Here is a 21,834-nt window from a genome sequence, read left to right as displayed (position 1 = left end):
ATGGGAATGAATGTACCTACCTTATAGTCTTAGGAAAATGACCTAAGTTAACTCATGTAAAGTGAGTACATGGTTAGTACTCAATAAATGTAAGTTCTTTTTTTGTTCCCTTTGCAAAGATGCTGAAAAGCAGCAAAAAATGAGTGTGAATACTAAGAACAGGTGAAGCTACCTGGAGCTGTCATGGTTTGGGCCTTGTGCTCCGGCATTGAGAGCAGGGGTCATAAAACCACAAGGACCAAATCCATTAGGCCATCTGTTTTTGTTACACCTGCAAACCAAAAATTATTTTTACATTTCCAAATTGTTGAACAAGTCAAAGGGATGACCCATTTCATGACCCACGAAAGTTATGTGAAATTCAAATTTCTTTGCTCGTGAAGTAGTATGGGAATACAGCCATGCTTGCTCATTTATGTATTATTTATGGCTGTTTTCATGCCACAGTAGCAGAGTTGAGTGGTTGCGACAACAGAGACTATATGGCAAAGTCTAAAATATTTATTATTTGGCTCCTTAAAGAAAAAGTTTACCAACTCCTGACTTAGTTTTCTATTGCAGCCTTACTTGTCCCTTGGGAATGGGCACAATATGGATCAGTGGCAGGTAACAATGCAGAGTGTGGGCCACTTAAAAAAATACCTTGATGTGAGTCACTCTGAAATTTCCTACTTCACATTCTCAAGGAGAAAATAAAAATACCTTCTTCCTTGCACCCATCCTTCACTTCCACCAACTATCCTTACCTCCAAGGGAAGAAAAGATAGGAAGACACCCTACTTGCTCAATGGCCCTTCTTCATCGATCACAGGATCTCCCTGGAGTCCCTTTGTGTCTGGGCACCATCTTCCATCCAGTAAACAGCACCAGCCATGTGACCCACATGCGCTAAGAGTCACCCCTTTAACTTCCTTGACTGACCTCTTCCCTCCCAGGCTTGGATTTGTGTAACAATAACAGGGAAGCTGAGGCGAAGGACACTATCATTCAGTCAGGGCCTTTTGAGAGAAGCGTGAGTTTTTATTTTTACTTTTTAAAGAAATTGTTAGAAAATGTTTCTCTTTCAGAAGTGCCATTGTCTCAAGAGTAGCAGGGAAAACTTCAGAGAGAACTTCCCAGAATCAATACATTTCTATTCTCTGTGATTCCAGAAAGGGGTGTTGTCTATCTGGTGTTCATATCTTAAGGATATTCAAACAAATATTTATTGGGAGTCTTCTATACTAAAAGTGCCATGGTGGCTACATTTTCTTTTCTATGGAATGGACCATGTGGGCCTACCTTGTACATGAGACTGAGGCTGGTGCCATCTTGCTATGGGAGGTGTTTACAGATAAGGGTTCACTGAGGCACCCTGGCCCTGTTCTTAACCTTCTGATTAAGAACAACTAGAACATTTTTGTAGGACACTGAAAGTACTGTGAGCCTGAGGTGATGTGCTTTCCATGCCTAATGGACACATTCTTCTCTTGCCAGAGGGACCCAGGACAATGGGGAGGGGTGACACCTTTCTGTGTGGTGAGCCAGTGTGAATGTCCCGTGAGACACAGTAGATATCTTAGAAGCTGTGCTAACACAAGGTAGCCCAAGAGGCTGTGCTGTTGGTACAAAGTGACACCATAAGAGACCGTGTTTGGAGACAAGGGTAGAAGAGAGTGATGTCTTTCCTGGTGTGTAACCCCATCAAGCTTAGCTCAGTCAGTCAACCAACTACAGTTACCAAGTGTGTCATTGGCAAAACTTGAAATGAGTCACCCGCCAAAACTTTCTATTTCTTATCTGGGACATTTAAACATTTTAAAAATTCTCAATTCCAACTTTAGATTTCTGTTACTACATTGAGGCTTCTTTTCATGAACTTTGGGGAAAAGAAAGGGGAAGTATTTTATGTACGGATTTGGAAATATCTTCAAGATACAATATGAAGTGAAAAAGCAAGGAACAGAATGATATATGCTGCCATTTGTGCTTAAGAAAAAAGGAAAGGAAATAACACACACATCCAAGGCAAGAGGAGATGAAGGCCAGCTGCTGTCTTTCCCCTCCCTCCCTGCTTCAGTGCCTCATTAATTCCTGATCCAGGGCTCCCTCCAGGTGTCCCTCTTCACATAAACACGTCTCTTCCTTCACCCCATCTGGTCAGATGCAGTAACAGCTTTCAACTATTGCTAGTATCAGAGGTCAGTATTATTATTATTATCTCATCTAATGAACAAGGAGGCATAGAACACCTGGGTGGCTCAGTTGGTTGAGCGTCTGACTCTTGATTTTGGCTCAGGTCATGATCTCATGGTTTGTGGGATTGAGCACCGTCTCCGGCTCCATACTGAGCATGGAGCCTGCTTGGGATTCTCTCTTTCTCCCTCTACCCTTCTCCTCCACTCATGCTCACTGTCTCTCTCTCTCTAAAAACAAAAACAAACAAAACAATAAGTCAGAAGGCACAGTGATGAAGCCAGGATTTAAGCCCACACATTTTCACTGAAGCTTGGGCTCTTTTAAGTACAGCACAATACTACTCACAGATACTAAATTAGCACTCAAAACCTATATACTAAAATTATACGATATATATATGCTACAGGGAAAATAATATGGCACCAGGAGAGACAATAACACAAAAAATACTGCTTAGTTGGTGAGGGCAAGAGGGTGAAGTTGAGGCAAGGCTTTTCTGATAAAGTAGCTTTTGAACTGATGCTCACAGAAGGATGGGTGGAGAAAGGCCAGGATCTCAAGCAAGCACATCTTTGGCCTGTGCAGAATGTCTTATGGAGGGAGTGAAGGAGCTTAGTGTGGCCAGAGGGAGGGTGGCTAGAGTAACATGGCTGGATCACAGCATGAAGGGAAAGGAGAAGGCATGGAACAAGCATGGAAAGGTGACAGGGGCCACCCAAGGCCATGTGGGCCAAGTGGGCCAGGTGAAGGAGCTTGGATCCTCTTAGAACTTCAGGAAATCCCTGGACAGAAGTGGTGTGCTCCGATTCAGGTTTTAGGGGTCACCCTGGCTGTCACATGACAGCAGAACTTGAGGTCGGAATGTGGACAGGAGAACGGACATGGTGGAGGCTAAGAAGTTAGCAGTTTATTGTAGAAGGTCTGGTCAGAGGGAATGGAGACTTTAACCTGGATACTGTAGTGGAAACAGGAAGCCGTGGTAATATTTCAGTATATTTTAGAGGACTTGACAGAAGGTGGCATGTGGGTGGTGGTAGAGGAGGATGCGTCCAAAGGCATTCCTGGTGTTGTGTGGACCAAATGGACTAAGTCAGCCACCCAATAGTCTTTCTGGATTGAGAATGGTCGGTGTCTGACAGTCCTTCCATGAGCACAAGCATAGTTCCCAGGGTGGAAGACTTGATTTCCCGCTAAGCAGAAAGAATACAAAGTGCTGTGGTAAATCACATTATGGAATGAATGGATTCTGTGGGCCAGTGAAGATGTCATCATTACTTACCATACTTCCTGATTTACAACCAGCTTAGAAATGAGTCTACTGAACATAACCTATGTATAAGTTAGAATTCACTTTATAAAGAAAAATGTAGAAGCTTTACATCTCATTTGTGTTTCCCAGGCCTGTCAGAGAGTTCTCCATGCCAAGAGGAGCAAACACTTTTTGTTACTGTACAAAGGCAAACGTGATTGTCACTGGAGGTAAGGGGATAGTTCATATCATACAGAGATTTTCTACTTGGCAAACAGCGCTCTCCTTGATTAATATGGTGGTCCTCATAAGCCTACAGAATTTTACTCCTAGGAAAACATTTTAGAGAATTAAAAAATTTGCCTAAATCTGTCAGACTTTTTCTTTGTGCCTTCTGGACTTGATGGCACACTTAGAAAGTTCTTCCTTAGCACCAGAATATGTGATATACTTTCTCCTGTATTTACTATAGTTTTTTATTGCTTTATTTATATTTTACCTTTAGACCTTTAATCTCTCTAGAAGTTATTTCAACATGTGAGAGCATGAGTTCCTAGACTGGGTCCCCCAGGGTTTTAAAGGAGTTCTGGAGGCCCCTGAAAGCTAATGACACTTGTGTGTCTATGTGCATTTTTCTGGAAAGGTAGTTCCAAATTTTATCAAATCTTCAATGGGATACATGACCATCAAGGTCAGGGGCCAGTGTTTTAGAGTTAGGAGAAAAGAGGCCAGGGAGCAAGCCTTGAAACACACTAGTATTTAAGGGTTAAGTATGGTGTAATATAGGATCCAAGGTCATCTGTGGAGAGTAAGGGAAAGATGACATTATAAGAAGCTTGAAGGGGAAAGTGGAGGATGAAGAGGTTCCTTGAGCCTCAGACTCATCACCTATAATCCTGGGGTGCAGGAGGATGGCTTTGAGCCTGAGCTCTGGAGTCAGACCTTTTGGCTGAAAATCCTGGTTGTCTTTCCAGCAAGTTGTGTGCCCTTGGGGAGTTTATTTCATTCCTTTAAGCTTCCATCTACTGGAAAGTGAGACTGATAACAGTATCTATTCATAAGATTATATATAAGAATTCAAATTCAAATAAAGTACTTAGCACATAATAAGTGCTCAAAACAAATCTACAAATAATAATACTAACAATAACAAAACCCACATATGGTGGTGTTTAAGATTAACTGAGATAATGTATGCCTGGCATATAGTTGCTTTTCAATAAGTATTAATTCAATCCATCTATCACACATAGGCAAAGTCATTTTGGCAAACGTATGGGGGTTTTATTGGAATAAAAAGAACTCAGAGGTTCCAGTTAGGAGGCTGTTCCAGAAGTCATGAGTGAGGCAGTGAGGGTCTGAATTGTTGGAGCAATGGAAAAAGAAAATAGAGAGCCAGTCCCAAAAGCCTGGGAAAGAAACTAGTCATAAAACCTGAAGTAAGAATGGCATTGGGATTAACAAGATGGATCAACCATCTGCAAGTGTGTAAAGTAGGAGAAACAGAAGAGCAGCAGCTGTATTGTCACCAGAGATCAGGAAGAGGTTGCTTACATGGGAAGGAGAGCAAGCAGATCTCAAGTTTGAACTTAAATGTCACATGTGATTAGACACCCAAGAGGATGCTCCTTTTGGTGATGAAAAAAAGGCCTAGTTGGATGTAGGGGATGTGGCAGCCCCAGGCTGCCTACATGTGTGAGAAGAAGAGCTCCTGGGGTACCTCAAGGAGATCGGAGTCACCTTAAATAAAGGTCACATAGACTTGAAAGATGTAAATGAACAAAACAGAAACTCAAACAAACATCAAGAAAATGGCTTATACTGGAGATCTGAACTTTATCAAGGGAAAGAGCAAACAAGATTTTTAAGAAGCAAGCTGTCACCAACAAACGTACCATTTGGTAAATTCTTAGAGCAAAAATATTTATTAAAAGAGCAAAACTGTTCAGTGAGTAATGCAACTGGCTCCTTCAAATTCCTTCCCCCAAAACACACACACCTTTGTTTTCCTATCAAGAGTTTCCTATCATGCCTCAGCCCTGAAGTGCAATATTGATAAGTACAGTTCACCTTTCAACAATGCAGTGGTCAGGGACACTGACCCCCTATAGTAGAAAATCCCTACTTTAAGTGACTCTTAACTCCCACAAAACTTAGCTACCAACAGCCAACTGTTGACTAGAAGCCTTACAGATAACCTAAACAGCTGATTAACACATTCTTTGAATGTTTGATGTATTATACACTGTATTCTTACAATAAAGTAAGCCAGAGAAAAGAAAATGTTATTAAGAAAGTCATAAGGAAGAAAAAAATACATTTATAGCTCCATAGTGTATTTATTAAAAAAAAATCCTCATATAAGTGGACCCATGCAGTTCAAACCTGTGTTGTTCAAGGGTCAACTGTGTAAAGATAGCCACACTGTCTCTGCACACCTGGGTAATCTCCCCCGAGGACATAAAGCTAAAGTTTTCTTCAAGTTTATATTTGAAGTTTATATTGAAATTTGTGCTCAGCTTTGGGCCTTTCACAACACTTATTAAAACTAGTTTATGGTTTGAATATTATTTAAAAAAATATATACAGTAGTCTATCGAAGAGCAAAACAAGTAAAAATAATGCACTAAAAGTTAGAAGAGCTGGGTTTAGTCATAACCTGGACACTAACCAACTGTCTGATTTTCAACAATCATGTAATCTCTCCCATTGCTCACTTTCCTTATCTGGTAAACAGAGGAAGTTGAACTACATCAATTCCAAGATTCCCTTGAGCTTAAAATACCCCGATTCTATTGTTTAAGGAAATTCCTGTTCATAGGGAGATAAATTAAAATGTTCTTTGGAAATTTTGGAAACCAGTCTGCTAATTAGGTATTACTCAATATATAGTCAGAGCTTTGTGTACTCAGAAAACTGAGGCATTAATGCGCCACAGACTTCTAAATTTCAAGCAAGGACATCAAGAAAGCAAAGCATATGTATAAGGAGTCTGCAGAGTAGTATGTGGGAGTCATGGCTTGCACAGGGGGCGAGTTTCCTGATGCTTGGTGATGATAATTCTCAAAATGAACAGGGATCCAAGTCTGTAAGCTGTGCTAATTGAGGTTATCTTTTATTTATTTTTTTAATTTATTATTTATTTTGAAAAAGACAGAGATGGTGTGAGCAGGGGAGGGGCAGAGAAAGAGGAAGAGAGAGAATCCCACACAAGGCCTCACGCTGTGAGCACAGAGCCCCACACGGGGCTCAAACTCAGGAACTGTGAGATCATGACCTGAACCGAAACCAACAGTGAGATGCTTAACCCACTGAGCCACCCAGGTGCACTGAGGTTATCCTTTAAAGAGCCCCGCACTGAAGTCTAGAACACATAAGAGATCACATGTTTTCAAAAGAAGTGATGTCCTTCTTTCACAATTTCTTGATCCCCATTGCCCTTTGCTGAGCCAATGACTGTCTTGGCTTATTCCTTGTGAGGAAATGATGCTGGCCACTCATCAGAAGGAGGTAGGGGTGTTCTGGGGATGAGGGCAAGAGCACAGTGGTCCTGGGACAGAGAATAGAACTACAATGGACTCTGTCCCCAGCATGGCATGTCTTGAGTTTGGTGAAAATATAGTGGCCTCTATCCTAATTCAACTCAGACCCTCCTCAGGAAACCCTATAAGAAAGCAAAATGGCACAGCTATAGTGAGCTCTGATTCCTAAATTGGATTCTTCTGAAAAGACAAACTGTCACTTCCATCTTAATCAACTCCTTTGAACAGCCCTTTGTTCTCACACAAAATAATTCAAACTGTAAGAATTGACCAGGTTTCATATATTTTGTAATATTAGGTATTTTAATCATTTCTGAGGGGGAAAAAACACAAACGTGTTTGGTAAAATTCTGGAACTCAAACCACTTCAGTGTTTATGGAATACGGTATTTGACCTTCATTATAACTTCAGTGGTCATTATATTATAAGATGCCCAGCTATAGCTTTGAAATCTTATTAATTATAGGTTTTCTAGCTTTCTTACAAAACCAAAACATCTAGCAGTATGACTGACAGGCAACTGATACTTTTCACCATGCAAAATTTATTAAATTGTCACAGTTACAGAGCTTCTATTAGTAGAAAATGCAATTCCTCAATAACTGAAAACACATTTTCCTCAGGAGAATACTCTTGTTGATTAGTGACTCAGCCAAGCACATTGCTAAATGTACTGTATGTACCAGCTGATGACTCAAAATATACTATGAAAGCAGCTTTGCTAGGCATAGTTGAATGTGTGAAATATGCAGGGACATTTGATGAGCTTGAAAAAATAGAAGCTCTTGCAGGGAGGTAAAAAAAAAAAAGCCAAACCAGGACAAGGTATTTACAAAAACAAAACAAAACAAACAAAAAAATTGCAAACTTCCTGAGCATTGTTGTAGTGACCATGAAGAATTTTTTTTAAAGCTAATATCCATCTCTATTGGCGTTTTAAGAGCTAAACTCCTACTTTGGAAGTTCCAGTGTATAAAAACAATTCTCTGCCATCCAAGGTAACTTGGAGGCTCTGCATGCACTTGTTAATATTTCATTCAACAAATATTTCTTGCACAGCCTTACAGACTAGGCATTATGTGTCATAGAGATCAGGTTGTATTTTAACCTTCTAGAATTCTAAATCTAATCATACAAATAAGACATATTAATACATAACTATAATACAACATGGATCATGAGTCAACAGATTAATAATTGTAACAATAACAATACAGATTAAGCACTGTAGACATTTAGAGCTTAGTATCATGTCCCTTTCTGATCATTCTGGCTCCCAATAACCACCACACAGATCACGTAAGGATTCCATTACTATCAATAAAAAACAAACCCAACTGGAAGACTCTGGTAGCACACAATGGGTTTCTTTCATAGTGCACACTGGACAAAGCTCTTCATTTGCCACATTTCTCAAGTCATAATCTTTTATTGTATCCTTCTTCCTGTGTCATACAAGTCACAGGTTTTCTTCTGAGGATAGCCCGGCTTCATCCTCCAGGAGTAGTAAAGCCCAACTACCTGTGGGCCTGAGGCTCAGGTTCTGAACATACTTGCCAATGAAAAGAGAATGCAAGCAAGATACTGCATTATAGGAATTATTCAGTATGAATCATGTAGCTGATAATCTGGAGTTTTTCTCATTACCTTTACAAATTCCTGGTTGCTCTGTACTCTCACTGTAGTAATCCCCTCCCTCCACAGCACACAATCATAAAACTTTAGAATGGGAAGGAATCTTGGGAGATCAAAATTTGGCAGATAAGGAAATTGAGGCCCCAGAAAAGAGAATGGTTTGCCTCAATTCATCATGCAACCGGTCGTCTCGGAAACCTGAGCTCGAGTCAGTTCTCTTTGCTCCCAGCCCCTTTTTGCAACCCCTGGAACACAGCAATCTGGTTAACACAGTCTCTCCCTCCCTTGCTTTTCTCTCTGCATTGAGCCAGCTCATCTCATCAAGAGTGAGGCATTTGGATCCACTGACTCACCAGCTGAAATAGGAGCTTGCTAAAGGAAAGAAAATCCTATCTTTGTATGTGGCCTTATCTAAATCACAGTGAAAAAAAAAAGGAAGAGAGAAACTAAAATAAATGAAAAATAACAAAAGAACAAGGAATTAACCCTTTATGACCCATAATATATCATTTATAGTAGAAAATCCTACCTTCAGATTTGAAATATTTTCTATGAATGCTTACTTTACCTCCAGACCGTTCATGCTTGCCTTAGTGGTTCTACTAGATTATAAACTCTCAAGAGCAGGGCATGTTTTGTATCACTGTGAATGCATTTTTCTCTTTCTCCCCCAAACATTTTATATAAAATACATTGCACATGACAGCGATTTAGAAAAAGAAGAATAGAGTTGTAGTAATAGTCCACTCATAGTCCAGGAACTGTTCAGATTATCCATGTATGACCCCATTTAATATCACAATAAGGTTATGACAAAAGTTCCAGTCATCTCTGATATATATACAGATGAGAAAACCCAGAAATAGAGAGATGAAGTCACTTACTTAAAGCCATAAGGCTAGTGAGTGATAGAGCCAGGTTTCAAATCAAGGTAGATTTTCCCCACATACATATTTTGTAAGCACTCCCTGAGTGACTCTAGCCAATTCATTCACTTAGCAAACATGTATTAAGTGACTAGCCAATTCATTCACTTAGCAAACATGTATTAAGCACTTACTATTTGTCAAACCCTGCTGTAAATGAGAAATATAAGACTCACAAGATAATGAGTAAACAGATATTTAAGCAAAAAAAAAATAATAATAATAATTAAATAGGGTTTGTGCTATAAACAAAACAGGAAGAAAACAACCTTAGAATGGGGAAGAAATCCTAACACCATCTGAGGCTGGGGACAGTGATCAGGGGCAGCTTTAGGGAGGAAATGTTGGAAATAAGTTCTAGAAGGTATAAGTTTTGGTCTTCTGAAAAAGACTTTCAGTAGGGTCAGTATCTAGAATTTTTTCAACATCTAACAAAATGCCAAGCATGAAGTAATTTCTTAAGATTTTTTGCTGTTGTTAATAAGAGCAACATGGAAGTTTTAAATTTAACAAAACCATCCCCCTTACCCACTTAAAATATCCTGGTCACCGTCTTGGTCAGCTTAGGCTACCATAACAAAATACTATAGGCTGGATGGTTTAAACAACAGAAATTTATTTTGTCAGTTTTAGAGGTTGGAAGTCCAAGATCAAAGTACCAGCATGGTCAGTGTCTAGTGAGAGCTCTCTTGCTGGCCAGCACATGGCCATTTTTTCCCTCTATCCTCACATGGCAAAGAGAGAGAAAGAGAGAGAGAGAGAGAGCATGAGAGCTAGTTCTCTGGTGTCTCTCCTTATAAGAACAGTAATACCATCATTAGGGCCCAACTCTCAAAACTTCATTTTAAGCTAATTATCTCCCAAAGACCCCATTTCCAAATACCATCACATCGGGGGTCAAGGCTTCACCATAAGAATTCTAGAGAGACATGATTCAATCCATACCAGTTGCCTGAGAAATAGAAGGTAAGAGTCAATTGTGTCCTGAGATTTTTCAGCCTGTCTCTACTAAGATTCCATAACCCAACGACTTCTGGAGTGGAAGGAATCAGGCAAACATTCAACAAAGATTTATTTTTGTTTGGATACATGTTTTCCCAGTCTTGTGCCACTTGATAGTTAAACTTCTGAGCTAGGATTCAGCATCCCAAGGTTGAAGTTGTGGAAGTTGTTCAATAAATATTTGAACTCCCACTGTAGATTACACACTTGAGATACTATGATAAAAAAGAAAAAGTTCTGCCCTCGAGTGGATGGTAGAGAAAAATGAATAATTAATTATAAAACATGCTGGGGCAGGGAACACATAGGCAGGGGCACTTGGTTTTAAAGAATATGAAGACATTTTGAAATATTCTTGGAGGTAAAGGTATGCTAAGATTTGAAGAATGGATTGGAATATTCAAAGGAGAAAAAGAAAATACTATGTTCCTTTTTCTTTTTATGGAACCTGGCAAAATAGTCATAGAATTATGAAAACATTTGTGTCTAAAACATTTCTTTGGTCTATAAATGTCCAGCTGGTAAGTTATCTAATTCTCCTCCCTAACTGACTGGTGTGGGTAAGTGTATTTCCATAAAAAAATCCAATATATATCAGCAAATTCATCCTGTGGGTGGCCAAATATGTGATACCTGATTAACTAACATGGCCACTTTGAATTTTGTATTTTTTAATACACAAATTGTGTCTTATATAACTTATATATAAATTATACCTTAAGTTATAATGTTATTGTACAATCTTATTTTTCTAGTGCCCTGAAGGTCCTTGATAATAAATTATCAAGAATGTGCCATAATATTCCTAATGTGATACCATTTTCTGATATGTGATTCTGGAAAAATCACACTTAAATCATTAAAGTAAAGTAAATCATTTAATTGAAAATCACTTAATATGTAGGAGTTAGTTTCTTTTCTGATATAAGAGAGTTGGATTATATATTCCTAGGGTTCCAACTTGAAATTCTCTGATGATTTTATATGACTCAAAATGACATTTAATTATTTGTGCAATGGGACATCCAATATATTAAAAATATTCTGTATTTGGGGGGCAACTGGGTGGCTCAGTTGGCTAAGGGTCCAACTCTTGATTTCCACTCAGGTCATGATCTTGTAGTTCATGAGTTCGAGCCCCACATAAGGCTTTGCACTCTCAGCATGGAGCCTACTGGGGATTCTCTGTCTCTGTCTCTCTCTCTTTGTTCCTCCCCCACTCATTCTCTCCTTTCTCTCTATCTCTCTTTCTCTTTCCTAAAATAAATAAGCTTAATAAAATAAAAATATTCTATATTTTGTAAACTATTATACATGGTTTAGGTTGCTTGTTTAAAATAGATTACAACTACGCATTAGATAATGCTGTAACAAACTGTCACAGACTTTGAGTCTGGAGTTCTCTCTTGTCCAGCAAGAGAGTGGACACAAAATTGAATACGAGAGAGGGTAATGTCCAGGAGGATACAAGAACCCTGAGTAAGGATCTTTGCTCGGTATTTATTAGGATCAGAAGGCTTAAAAATGTGATGGACAATAAAATAGTGATCATTAAAGAGACAATAAAACAGTGATCATTAACTCATGTGTGTGAGAGAAAGGGGGTTTTAAAGGTATGAGGTGTTAGGTGTTAGGATCAATACAAATCAAAGTCCTGGCACTGAGCACATGGCCATTTACTACAGGCACCAGGTCCTGTATCTGTTTATCTTAACTTTTCTAGGTGCTAAAACAAATAGAACATGCTATCTCAGGGTTAACAAGGCATTTTTGTTGTTAACTAGCTCTCAGCACTTTCACCTTGCTGCAGCAGCTTTCCACCTCTATCTGTTCTTGGACAGTTTCCTCCTGTGCAAGGGGCTTTCCACTCTGCTCTATGCTTTGTTCTACTCTGGAGGCACTTTTACCCTGTGGCAGCTTTCCACTCTAAGCCTTGTTAACCCATTGGTGCAAGGTCAGAGAATTCTTAAACTTATTCCTTACAATAAATCCCAAAATGTATAATGACTCAAGCAAAATGGAAATGTATTTCTCTTACTCATGTCAAATCTGATATCAATTCTCTTAGTTCACTGGCTTAAAGTCGGTAATCTGATCACACCTAACTGCTAGGGAGTCTGGGAAATATAGTCCAGCTGTGTACCCAGTAAGAGACAATAAGAGTTGGTAAACAACTAGCTAGTCTTTATCATAAAAGTGGATGTGTGTGTGTATGCATATAATACAATTTTATTAGATTTTAATTTTTAAGATCATCAGAATTCTAATATACCATGGGTAAAGTCTATGATTAAATAATTCATAGGAGGAGATACAATAGCAGATATACGTGGGAGAAAAAATTCAGCAGCATCAGTTGTCATATAAATTAAATAAAAACATAGTGTCATGTTAGACATTAAAATAGCAAACATTTTAAATTATGATAAAATCCATTTGCTGGCCCAAGTTTGATGAAACTGGTATAATCATATATAGTTGATGGCTTTGGAATTTGGTATGACCATTTTAGAAAACAACCTAACAACATGGAAATTTATCCTCAATAACAATATCCAAAAGAAGAAAAAAATATGTAAGTTGCTGAATAAAGTGAAAGACTAAAATTAGCAGGAACATTTATTGATAGGAAATGTTAAAAAATGATGATGTAGCAGCCAAAATGATAATTATGAAGGTGTGGACCTGTGCTTTTCCACAAATGCAAAAAAAAAAAAAAATGGGGTGTGTGTGTGTGTGTGTGTGTGTGTGTATAATATGAATTATATTGAACATATAAAATTTGTATTTTACAAAAGGATACAAATTTCCAGTGATAAGATGAATAAGTTCTGGGGATATAAAGTCTACATGGTGACTATAGTTAACAGTATTGTATTGTAGAGTTGAAAGTTATGAAGACAGCAAATCTTAAAAAGTTCTGACGACAAGGAAAAAAGGTAACTGTGAGGTGGTCATGTGTTAACTAACCTCACTTTGCAATATATACTTATATCACATAATCATGTTGCATACCTTAAACTCACACAATGTTGTATGTCAATTATATTTCAATAACCCTGGGGAAAAAAAAAGAAAGCAACTTGCCTTGTAATCCCCACATATAATAACACGGTTGGTCTCTCTCTGCATTCAAGATAGCATGCTGTGATTTCTTGGTAAAAATACATTTTAAAAAACAGTGATTTTTTTTATTTTGGAAACATTTATATTATATTTTTTAAATGTGTAGATCAAAGATAAAAGTTAGTATTAGTGATTTTTTGTTGTTGAGAAATGGTAATCTAAATACCCCCTAAAAATAATTCAACGCGTTTCAATACGAATGGAAAAGTTTTCCTTAACTCTGAAAATAAAAAGTTTATTTATTTTTTTTTTTTCAACGTTTATTTATTTTTGGGACAGAGAGAGACAGAGCATGAACAGGGGAGGGGCAGAGAGAGAGGGAGACACAGAATCGGAAACAGGCCCCAGGCTCTGAGCCATCAGCCCAGAGCCTGACGCGGGGCTCGAACTCACGGACCGCGAGATCGTGACCTGGCTGAAGTCGGACGCTTAACCGACTGCGCCACCCAGGCGCCCCTAAAAGTTTATTTTTAAAAAAGAGGGAGAAAACAGTTAGCAGTGATTATCTATAGGGAGGTGAAGTAGGGATTCTGAGGGAAAAGAAGACATTTTTGACAAAATTATAGCCTTTTGTGTTGTTAAATCTTTTACCGTGTACGCATGTGATTTTAACAATTAAAAAATAGTATGTATGCTATGATAGTAAGTATGTGTAAATTATAGATGCTTATGGATATGTGCTAGAAGGGAAGATGGAGACAGGAAAACAGTTGATTTGTTATAATGGTAGAGATTATGTGCAATTTTCCTCTTCCTCTCAATGTGAAGACAAAAGAACATCTGTCTAAAATACCTTGGGAAGTAAATAAAATATAAATAATACATTAATGCATGAATGAGTGGGAAAGTACTGAATCAAGAAAAGGACTCATATAATATTTGTAAGAATTCACATTCGTGTGTGTAAATACAATTATTGCAAAACAGCCTGACAGGAGGAAGTGGCCCTAAAGCAAGCCTGGCCTCTTAGCAAGTCAATCATAGACGGCATCCTGGAAGAAGCAGAATGTGATTTGGTATTAGAAGGATGAGAAGGATATGATTGAGTGAGAGGCACTTTTTAAACTTTGACCAGCTGTCCGTACAGCTGTCTGTATCCCTGAGAAAACAAATAACCTCCCCATGTCCTCCTTGTTAGGAGACGACAAGGTGCTCCGGTTGTGGCATCCCAACATCAGCACCAAGCCGGTGGGGAAACTTGTGGGGCACATGTTCAGTATCACCGAGATCGTAACCAATGAGAAAGACCAACACATCATCAGCCTTTCCTCTGCAAAGGTAACAGATAACAACATAAATGAAATAGACCGTTTTTCCCCCTTAAAATCAGCCACTGGCAAATCTAGAACACATACAATTTTTGACTGAAATAGCTGCTTGTCACTGAGAAAAATACTGTCGATGTGGAGAAGGAAATGATGAGCCACTGTTCTGATTCTGCTGATGAGAGCATGTAAAAGAACATGATTAAATGTAAGTGTTAAAGGAAGGTCGTGCTGGAAAGAGAGCAGGCATGGTTCTCCTACTGTAGACAGGACATCATCAGCAAAGACAGAAAGCATGACGGTTCTGTTGCTGTTACTACACAATGTCTTAAATGTTCTAACCAATGTGCTAAAATAAGAAAAAAGGAGTTATGTATATTAGATATATAATGACTGAGTCATTATATTTGCAAATAATAATCATTACCTCCTCAAAAAACACAACAAAATCAGGTCTTAAATTTTTTTATTTTTTTAATTATTTTATTTTATTTTATTTTATTTTATTTTATTTTATTTTTTAATTATAATATTTGGAATTTATTTGCCTGCTGATTAAACACGTAGACCAAATATATATGTATGTTGTCTGTGTAAGACAGTTGGGGGAAATGAGAATACTAACTGGATTTTTATTTATTTATCTATTTATTTATTTATTTATTTATGTATTTTTAAATATATGAAATTTATTGTCAAATTGGTTTCCATACAACACCCAGTGCTCATCCCAACAGGTGCCCTCCTCTATACCCATCACCCACCCCCCCTCCCTCCCACCCCCCATTAGCCCTCAGTTTGTTCTCAGTTTTTAAGAGTCTCTTATGTTTTGGCTCTCTCCCACTCTAACCTCTTTTTATTTCCTTCCCCTCCCCCATCGGTTCCTGTTAAGTTTCTCAGGCTCCACATAAGAGTGAACACCTATGGTATCTGTCTTTCTCCGTATGGCTTATTTCACTTAGCATCACACTCTCCAGTTCCATCCACATTGCTACAAAAGGCCATATTTCATTCTTTCTCATTGCCATGTAGTACTTCATTGTGTATACAAACCACAATTTCTTTATCCATTCATCAGTTGATGGACATTTAGGCACTTTCCATAATTTGGCTATTGTTGAGAGTGCTGCTATAAACATTGGGGTACAAGTGCCCCTATGCATCAGTACTCCTGTATCCCTTGGGTAAATTCCTAGCAGTGCTACTGCTGCGTCATAGGGTAGGTCTATTTTTAATTTTTTGAGGAACCTCCGACTATTTTCCAGAGTGGCTGCACCAGTTTGCATTCCCACCAACAGTGCAAGAGGGTTCCTGTTTCTCCACATCCTCACCAGCATCTATAGTCTCCTGATTTGTTCATTTTGGCCACTCTGACTGGTGTGAGGTGATATCTGAGTGTGGTTTTGATTTGTATTTCCCTGATGAGGAGTGATGTTGAGCATCTTTTCATGTGCCTGTTGGACATATGGATGTCTTCTTTAGAGAAGTGTCTATTCATGTTTTCTGCTCATTTCCTCACTGGATTATGTGTCTTTCGGGTGTGGAGTTTGGTGAGCTCTTTATAGATTTTGGATACTAGCCCTTTGTCCGATATGTCATTTGCAAATATCTTTTCCCATTCCATTGGTTGCCTTTTAGTTTTGTTGGTTGTTTCCTTTGCTGTACAGAAGCTTTGTATCTTGATGAGGTCCCAATTGTTCATTTTTGCTTTTAATTCCCTTGCCTTTGTGGATGTGTCAAGTAAGAAATTGCTGTGGCTGAGGTCAGAGAGATCTTTTCCTGTTTTCTCCTCTAGGGTTTTGATGGTTTCCTGTCTCACATTAAGGTCCTTTATCCATTTTGAGTATCTTTTTGTGAATGGTGTGAGAAAGTGGTCTAGTTTCATTCTTCTGCATGTTGCTGTCCAGTTCTCCCAGCACCATTTGTTAAAGAGACTGTCTTTTTTCCATTGGATATTCTTTCCTACTTTGTCAAAGATGAGTTGGCCATACTTTTGTGGGTCCCACTTTGGAGTCTCCATTCTATTCCATTGGTCTATGTGTCTGTTTTTGTGCCAATACCATGCTGTCTTGATGATTACAGCTTTGTAGTAGAGGCTAAAGTCTGGGATGCAATGCCTCCTGTTTTGGTCTTCTTCAAAATTACTTTGGCTATTCAGGGCCTTTTGTGGTTCCATATGAATTTTAGGATTGCTTGTTCTAGCTTCAAGAAGAATGCTGTTGCAATTTTGATTGGGATTTCATTGAATGTGTAGATAGTTTTGGGTAGTATTGACATTTTGAATATATTTATTTTTCCAACCCATGAGCACAGAATGTTTTTCCATTTCTTTATATCTTCTTCAATTTCCTTCATAAGCTTTCTATAGTTTTCAGCATACAGATCTTTTACATCTTTGGTTAGGTTTATTCCTAGGTATTTATGCTTCTTCGTGCAATCATGAATGGGATCAGTTTCTTTATTTGTCTTTCTGTCGCTTCATTATTAGTGTATAAGAATGCAACTGATTTCTGTACATTGATTTTGTATCCTGCAACTTTGCTGAATTCCTGTATCAGTTCTAGCAGACTTTTGGTGGAGTCTGTCGGATTTTCCATGTATAATATTATGTCATCTGCAAAAAGTGAAACCTTAACTGCAGCTTTGCCAATTTTGATGCCTTTGATTTCCTTTTTTTGTCTGATTGCTGATGCTAGCACTTCCAACACTATGTTAAACAACAGCGGGGAGAGTGGACATCCCTGTCGTGTTCCTGATCTCAGGGGGAAAGCTCTCAGTTTTTCCCCATTGAGGATGATGTTAGCTGTGGGCTTTTCATAAATGGCTTTTATGATGTTTAAGTGTGTTCCTTCTATCCCGACACTCTCAAGGGTTTTTATTAAGAAATGATGTTGAATTTTGTCAAATGCTTTTTCTGCATTGATTGATGGGATCATATGGTTCTTATCTTTTCTTTTATTAATGTGATGCATCACGTTGATTGATTTGCAAATGTTGAACCAGCCCTGCATCCCAGGAATGAATCCCACTTGATCATGGTGAATAATTCTTTTTATATGCTCTTGAATCCAATTTGCTAGTATCTTATTGAGAATTTTTGCATGCATATTCACCAGGGATATTGGCCTGTAGTTTTCTTTTTTACTGGATCTCTGTCTGGTTTAGGAATCAAAGTAATGCTGGCTTCATAGAATGAGTCTGGAAGTTTTCCTTCCCATTCTATTTTTTGGAATAGCTTGAGAAGGATAGGTATTATCTCTGCTTTAAACGTCTGGTAGAACTCCCCTGGGAAGCCATCTGCTCCTGGACTCTTATTTGTTGGGAGATTTTTGATAACTGATTCAATTTCTTCGCTGGTTATGGGTCTGTTCAAGCTTTCTATTTCCTCCTGATTGAGTTTTGGAAGTGTGTGGTGTTTAGGAATTTGTCCATTTCTCCCACGTTGTCCAGTTTGTTGGCATATAGTTTTTCATAATATTCCCTGATAATTGCTTGTATTCCTGAGGGCTTGGTTGTAATAATTCCATTTTCATTCATGATTTTATCTATTTGGGTCATCTCCCTTTTCTTTTTGAGAAGCCTGGCTCTCAAAAGGTTTATCAATTTTGTTTATTCTTTCAAAAACCCAACTCTTGGTTTCATTGATCTGCTCTACAGTTTTTTTAGATTCTATATTGTTTATTTCTGCTCTGATCTTTATTATTTCTCTTCTTATGCTGGGTTTAGGGTGTCTTTGCTGTTCTGCTTCTATTTCCTTTAGGTGTGCTATTAGATTTTGTATTTGGGATTTTTCTTGTTTCTTGAGATAGGCCTGGATTGCAATGTATTTTCCTCTTAGGACGGCCTTTGCTGCATCCCAAAGCGTTTGGATTGTTGTATTTTCATTTTTGTTTGTTTCCATATATTTTTAAATTTTTTGTCTCTTTGCCTGGTTGACCCATTCATTATTTAGTAAGGTGTCCTTTAAACTCCATGCTTTTGGAGGTTTTCCAGACTTTTTCCTGTGGTTGATTTCAAGCTTCATAGCATTGTGGTCTGAAAGTATGCATGGTATGATCTCAATTCTTGTATACTTATGAAGGGCTGTTTTGTGACCCAGTGTGTGATCTATCTTGGAAAATGTTCCATGTGCACTCGAGAAGACAGTATATTCTGTTGCTTTGGGATGCATAATTCTAAATATATCTGTGAAGTCCATCTGAACCAATGTATCATTCAGGGCCCTTGTTTCTTTATTGACCGTGTGTCTAGATGATCTATCCATTTCTGTAAGTGGGGTGTTAAAGTCTCCTGCAATTACCACATTTTTATCAATAAGGTTGCTTATGTTTGTGAGTAATTGTTTTATATATTTGGGAGCTCCCGTATTCGGCACATAGACATTTATAATTGTTAGCTCTTTCTGATGGATAGACCCTGTAATTATTATATAATGTCCTTCTTCATCTCTTGTTACAGCCTTTAATTTAAAGTCTGGTTTGTCTGATATAAGTATGGCTACTCCAGCTCTCTTTTGACTTCCAGTAGCATGATAAATAGTTCTCCATCCCCTCACTTTCAATCTAAAGGTGTCCTCAGGTCTAAAATGAGTCTCTTGTAGACAGCAAATAGATGGGTCTTGTTTTTTTATCCATTCTGATACCCTATGTCTTTTGATTGTTGCATTTAGTCCATTTACATTCAGTGTTATTATAGAAAGATATGAGTTTAGAGTCATTGTGATGTCTGTAGGTTTCATGCTTGTAGCAATGTCTCTGGTACTTTGTCTCACAGGATCCCCCTTAGGATCTTGTAGGGCTGGTTTAATGGTGATGAATTCCTTCAGTTTTTGTTTGTTTGGGAAGATCTTTATCTCTCCTTCTATTCTAAATGACAGACTTGCTGGATAAAGGATTCTCGGCTGCATATTTTTTCTGTTCATCACCTTGAAGATTTCCTCCATTCCTTTCTGGCCTGCCAAGTTTCAGTAGAGATCCGCCACTAGTCTTATAGCTTTCCCTTTATATGTTAGAGCATGTTTATCCCTAGCTGCTTTCAGAATTTTCTCTTTATCCTTGTATTTTGCCAGTTTCACTATGATATGTCGTGCAGAAGATCGGCTCAAGTTATGCCTGAAGGGAGTTCTCTGTGTCTCTTGGATTTCAATGCCTTTTTCCTTCCCCAGATCAGGGAAGTTCTCAGCTATGATTTCTTCAAGTACATCTTCAGCACCTTTCCCTCTCTCTTCCTCCTCTGAAATACCAATTATGCGTAGATTATTTCTCTTTAGTGTATCACTTAGTTCCCTAATTTTCCCCTCATACTCCTGGATTTTTGTATCTCTCTTTTTCTCAGCTTCCTCTTTTTCCATAATTTTATCTTCTAGTTCACCTATTCTCTCCTCTGCCTCTTCAATCTGAGGTGTGGTTGTCTCCATTTTATTTTGCAGCTCATTTATAGCATTTTTTAGCTCCTCCTGGCTGTTCCTTAGTCCCTTGATCTCTGTAGCGATAGATTCTCTGCTGTCCTCTATACTGTTTTCAAGCCCAGCGATTAATTTTATGACTATTATTCTAAATTCACTTTCTGTTATATTGTTTAAGTCCTTTTTGATCAGTTTGTTAGTTGTCGTTATTTCCTGGAGATTCTTTTGAGGGGAATTCTTCCCTTTAGTCATTTTGGATAGTCCCTGGAGTGGTGCAGGACTGCGGGGCACTTCCCCTGTGCTGTCTTGAATAACTTGCGTTGGTAGCCTGGGCTGCAGTCAGACCTGATGTCTGCCCCCAGCCCACCACTGGGGCCACAGTCAGACTGGCGTGTACCTTCTCTTCCCCTCTCCTAGGGGCAGGACTCACTGTGGGGTGGTGTGGCCCATCTGGGCTACTTGCACACTGCCAGGCTTGTGGTGCTGGGGATCTCGTGTATTAGCTGGGGTGGATCGGCAAGGTGCACAGGGGCGGGAGGGGCAGGCTCAGCTCGCTTTTCCTTTGGTGATCCGCTTCAGGAGGAGCCCTGGGGCACTGGGAGTGAGTCAGACCCACTGCTGGAGAGATGGATCCGCAGAAGCTCAGCGTTGGGTGTTTGCTAGGTGCAAGCAAGTTCCCTGACAGGAAATGGTTCCCTTTGGGATTTTGGCTGGGGGATGGGCAAGGGAGATGGCACTGGTGAGCACCTTTGTTCCCCACCAAGCTGAGCTCTGTTGTCCGGGTTCAACAACTCTCCCTCCCGTTGTCCTCCAGCCCTCCTGCTCTCCGAGCAGAGCTGTTAGCTTATAACCTTCCAGATGTTAAGTCCCGCTTGCTGTCTGAACATACTCCATCCAGCCCCTCCACTTTTGCAAGCCAGGCTCAGGGGCTCTGCTTCACCGGCAGGCTGCCCCTCCTCCCCGGCTCCCTCCCGCCAGTCCGTGTAGCGTGCATTGCCTCTCTGCCCTTCCTACCCTCTTCTGTGAGCCTCTGGTCTACACTTGGCTCCAGAGAATCCATTCTGCTAGTCTTGTGGTGGTTTTATGGGTTATTTAGGCAGGTGTGGATGGAATCTAAGTGATCAGCAGGACACGGTGAGCCCAGCGTCCTCCTACGCTGCCATCTTCCTCCTCTCAGGTCTTAAATTTTTTAAATTGAAGATAGTTGACACACAAAATCAGTTTAAAATTTTAAGAGCAGATTGTTCAGTAAGGTGGTTTGTGACAATAACAATTTCTAAAAAATAAATAAATTTCTATATAAGAGCAATAACCACAATGGTCAAAGAGATAGCATTCACGAGAGCAAAAATTGTGAAATACCTAGAAATAATCTTAACAAGCAATATTCACCATTAATATTAAGATTATTAGGTTTTTCTGAGGTACTTTTATTGAAGAACATGAACAAAGGTATATGCTATGTTTTCTGCATGGGAATAGGGGACTATAAAAGATATTCTCCAT

At 38.9% G+C, this 21,834-nt stretch overlaps 1 protein-coding gene across 2 annotated transcripts in view; it reads left to right on the top strand.

The window, feature by feature from the left end:
* WDR64 (WD repeat domain 64) overlaps nucleotides 1-21,834 on the top strand; it is a 151,030-nt gene that overhangs the window by 52,614 nt on the left and 76,582 nt on the right. For both annotated transcript variants that reach the window (XM_047840593.1, XM_047840594.1), the window contains 2 exons: nucleotides 3,578-3,657; nucleotides 14,798-14,937. In XM_047840593.1, the coding sequence (XP_047696549.1) occupies nucleotides 3,578-3,657; nucleotides 14,798-14,937 (220 nt within the window). The remainder of the gene's footprint in view (nucleotides 1-3,577; nucleotides 3,658-14,797; nucleotides 14,938-21,834) is intronic.

The sequence above is a fragment of the Prionailurus viverrinus genome, chromosome F1 (assembly GCF_022837055.1).
Source record: "Prionailurus viverrinus isolate Anna chromosome F1, UM_Priviv_1.0, whole genome shotgun sequence".
Classification (NCBI taxonomy): Eukaryota; Metazoa; Chordata; class Mammalia; order Carnivora; family Felidae; genus Prionailurus; species Prionailurus viverrinus.
This window is presented reverse-complemented; position numbering and strand designations above follow the sequence as displayed.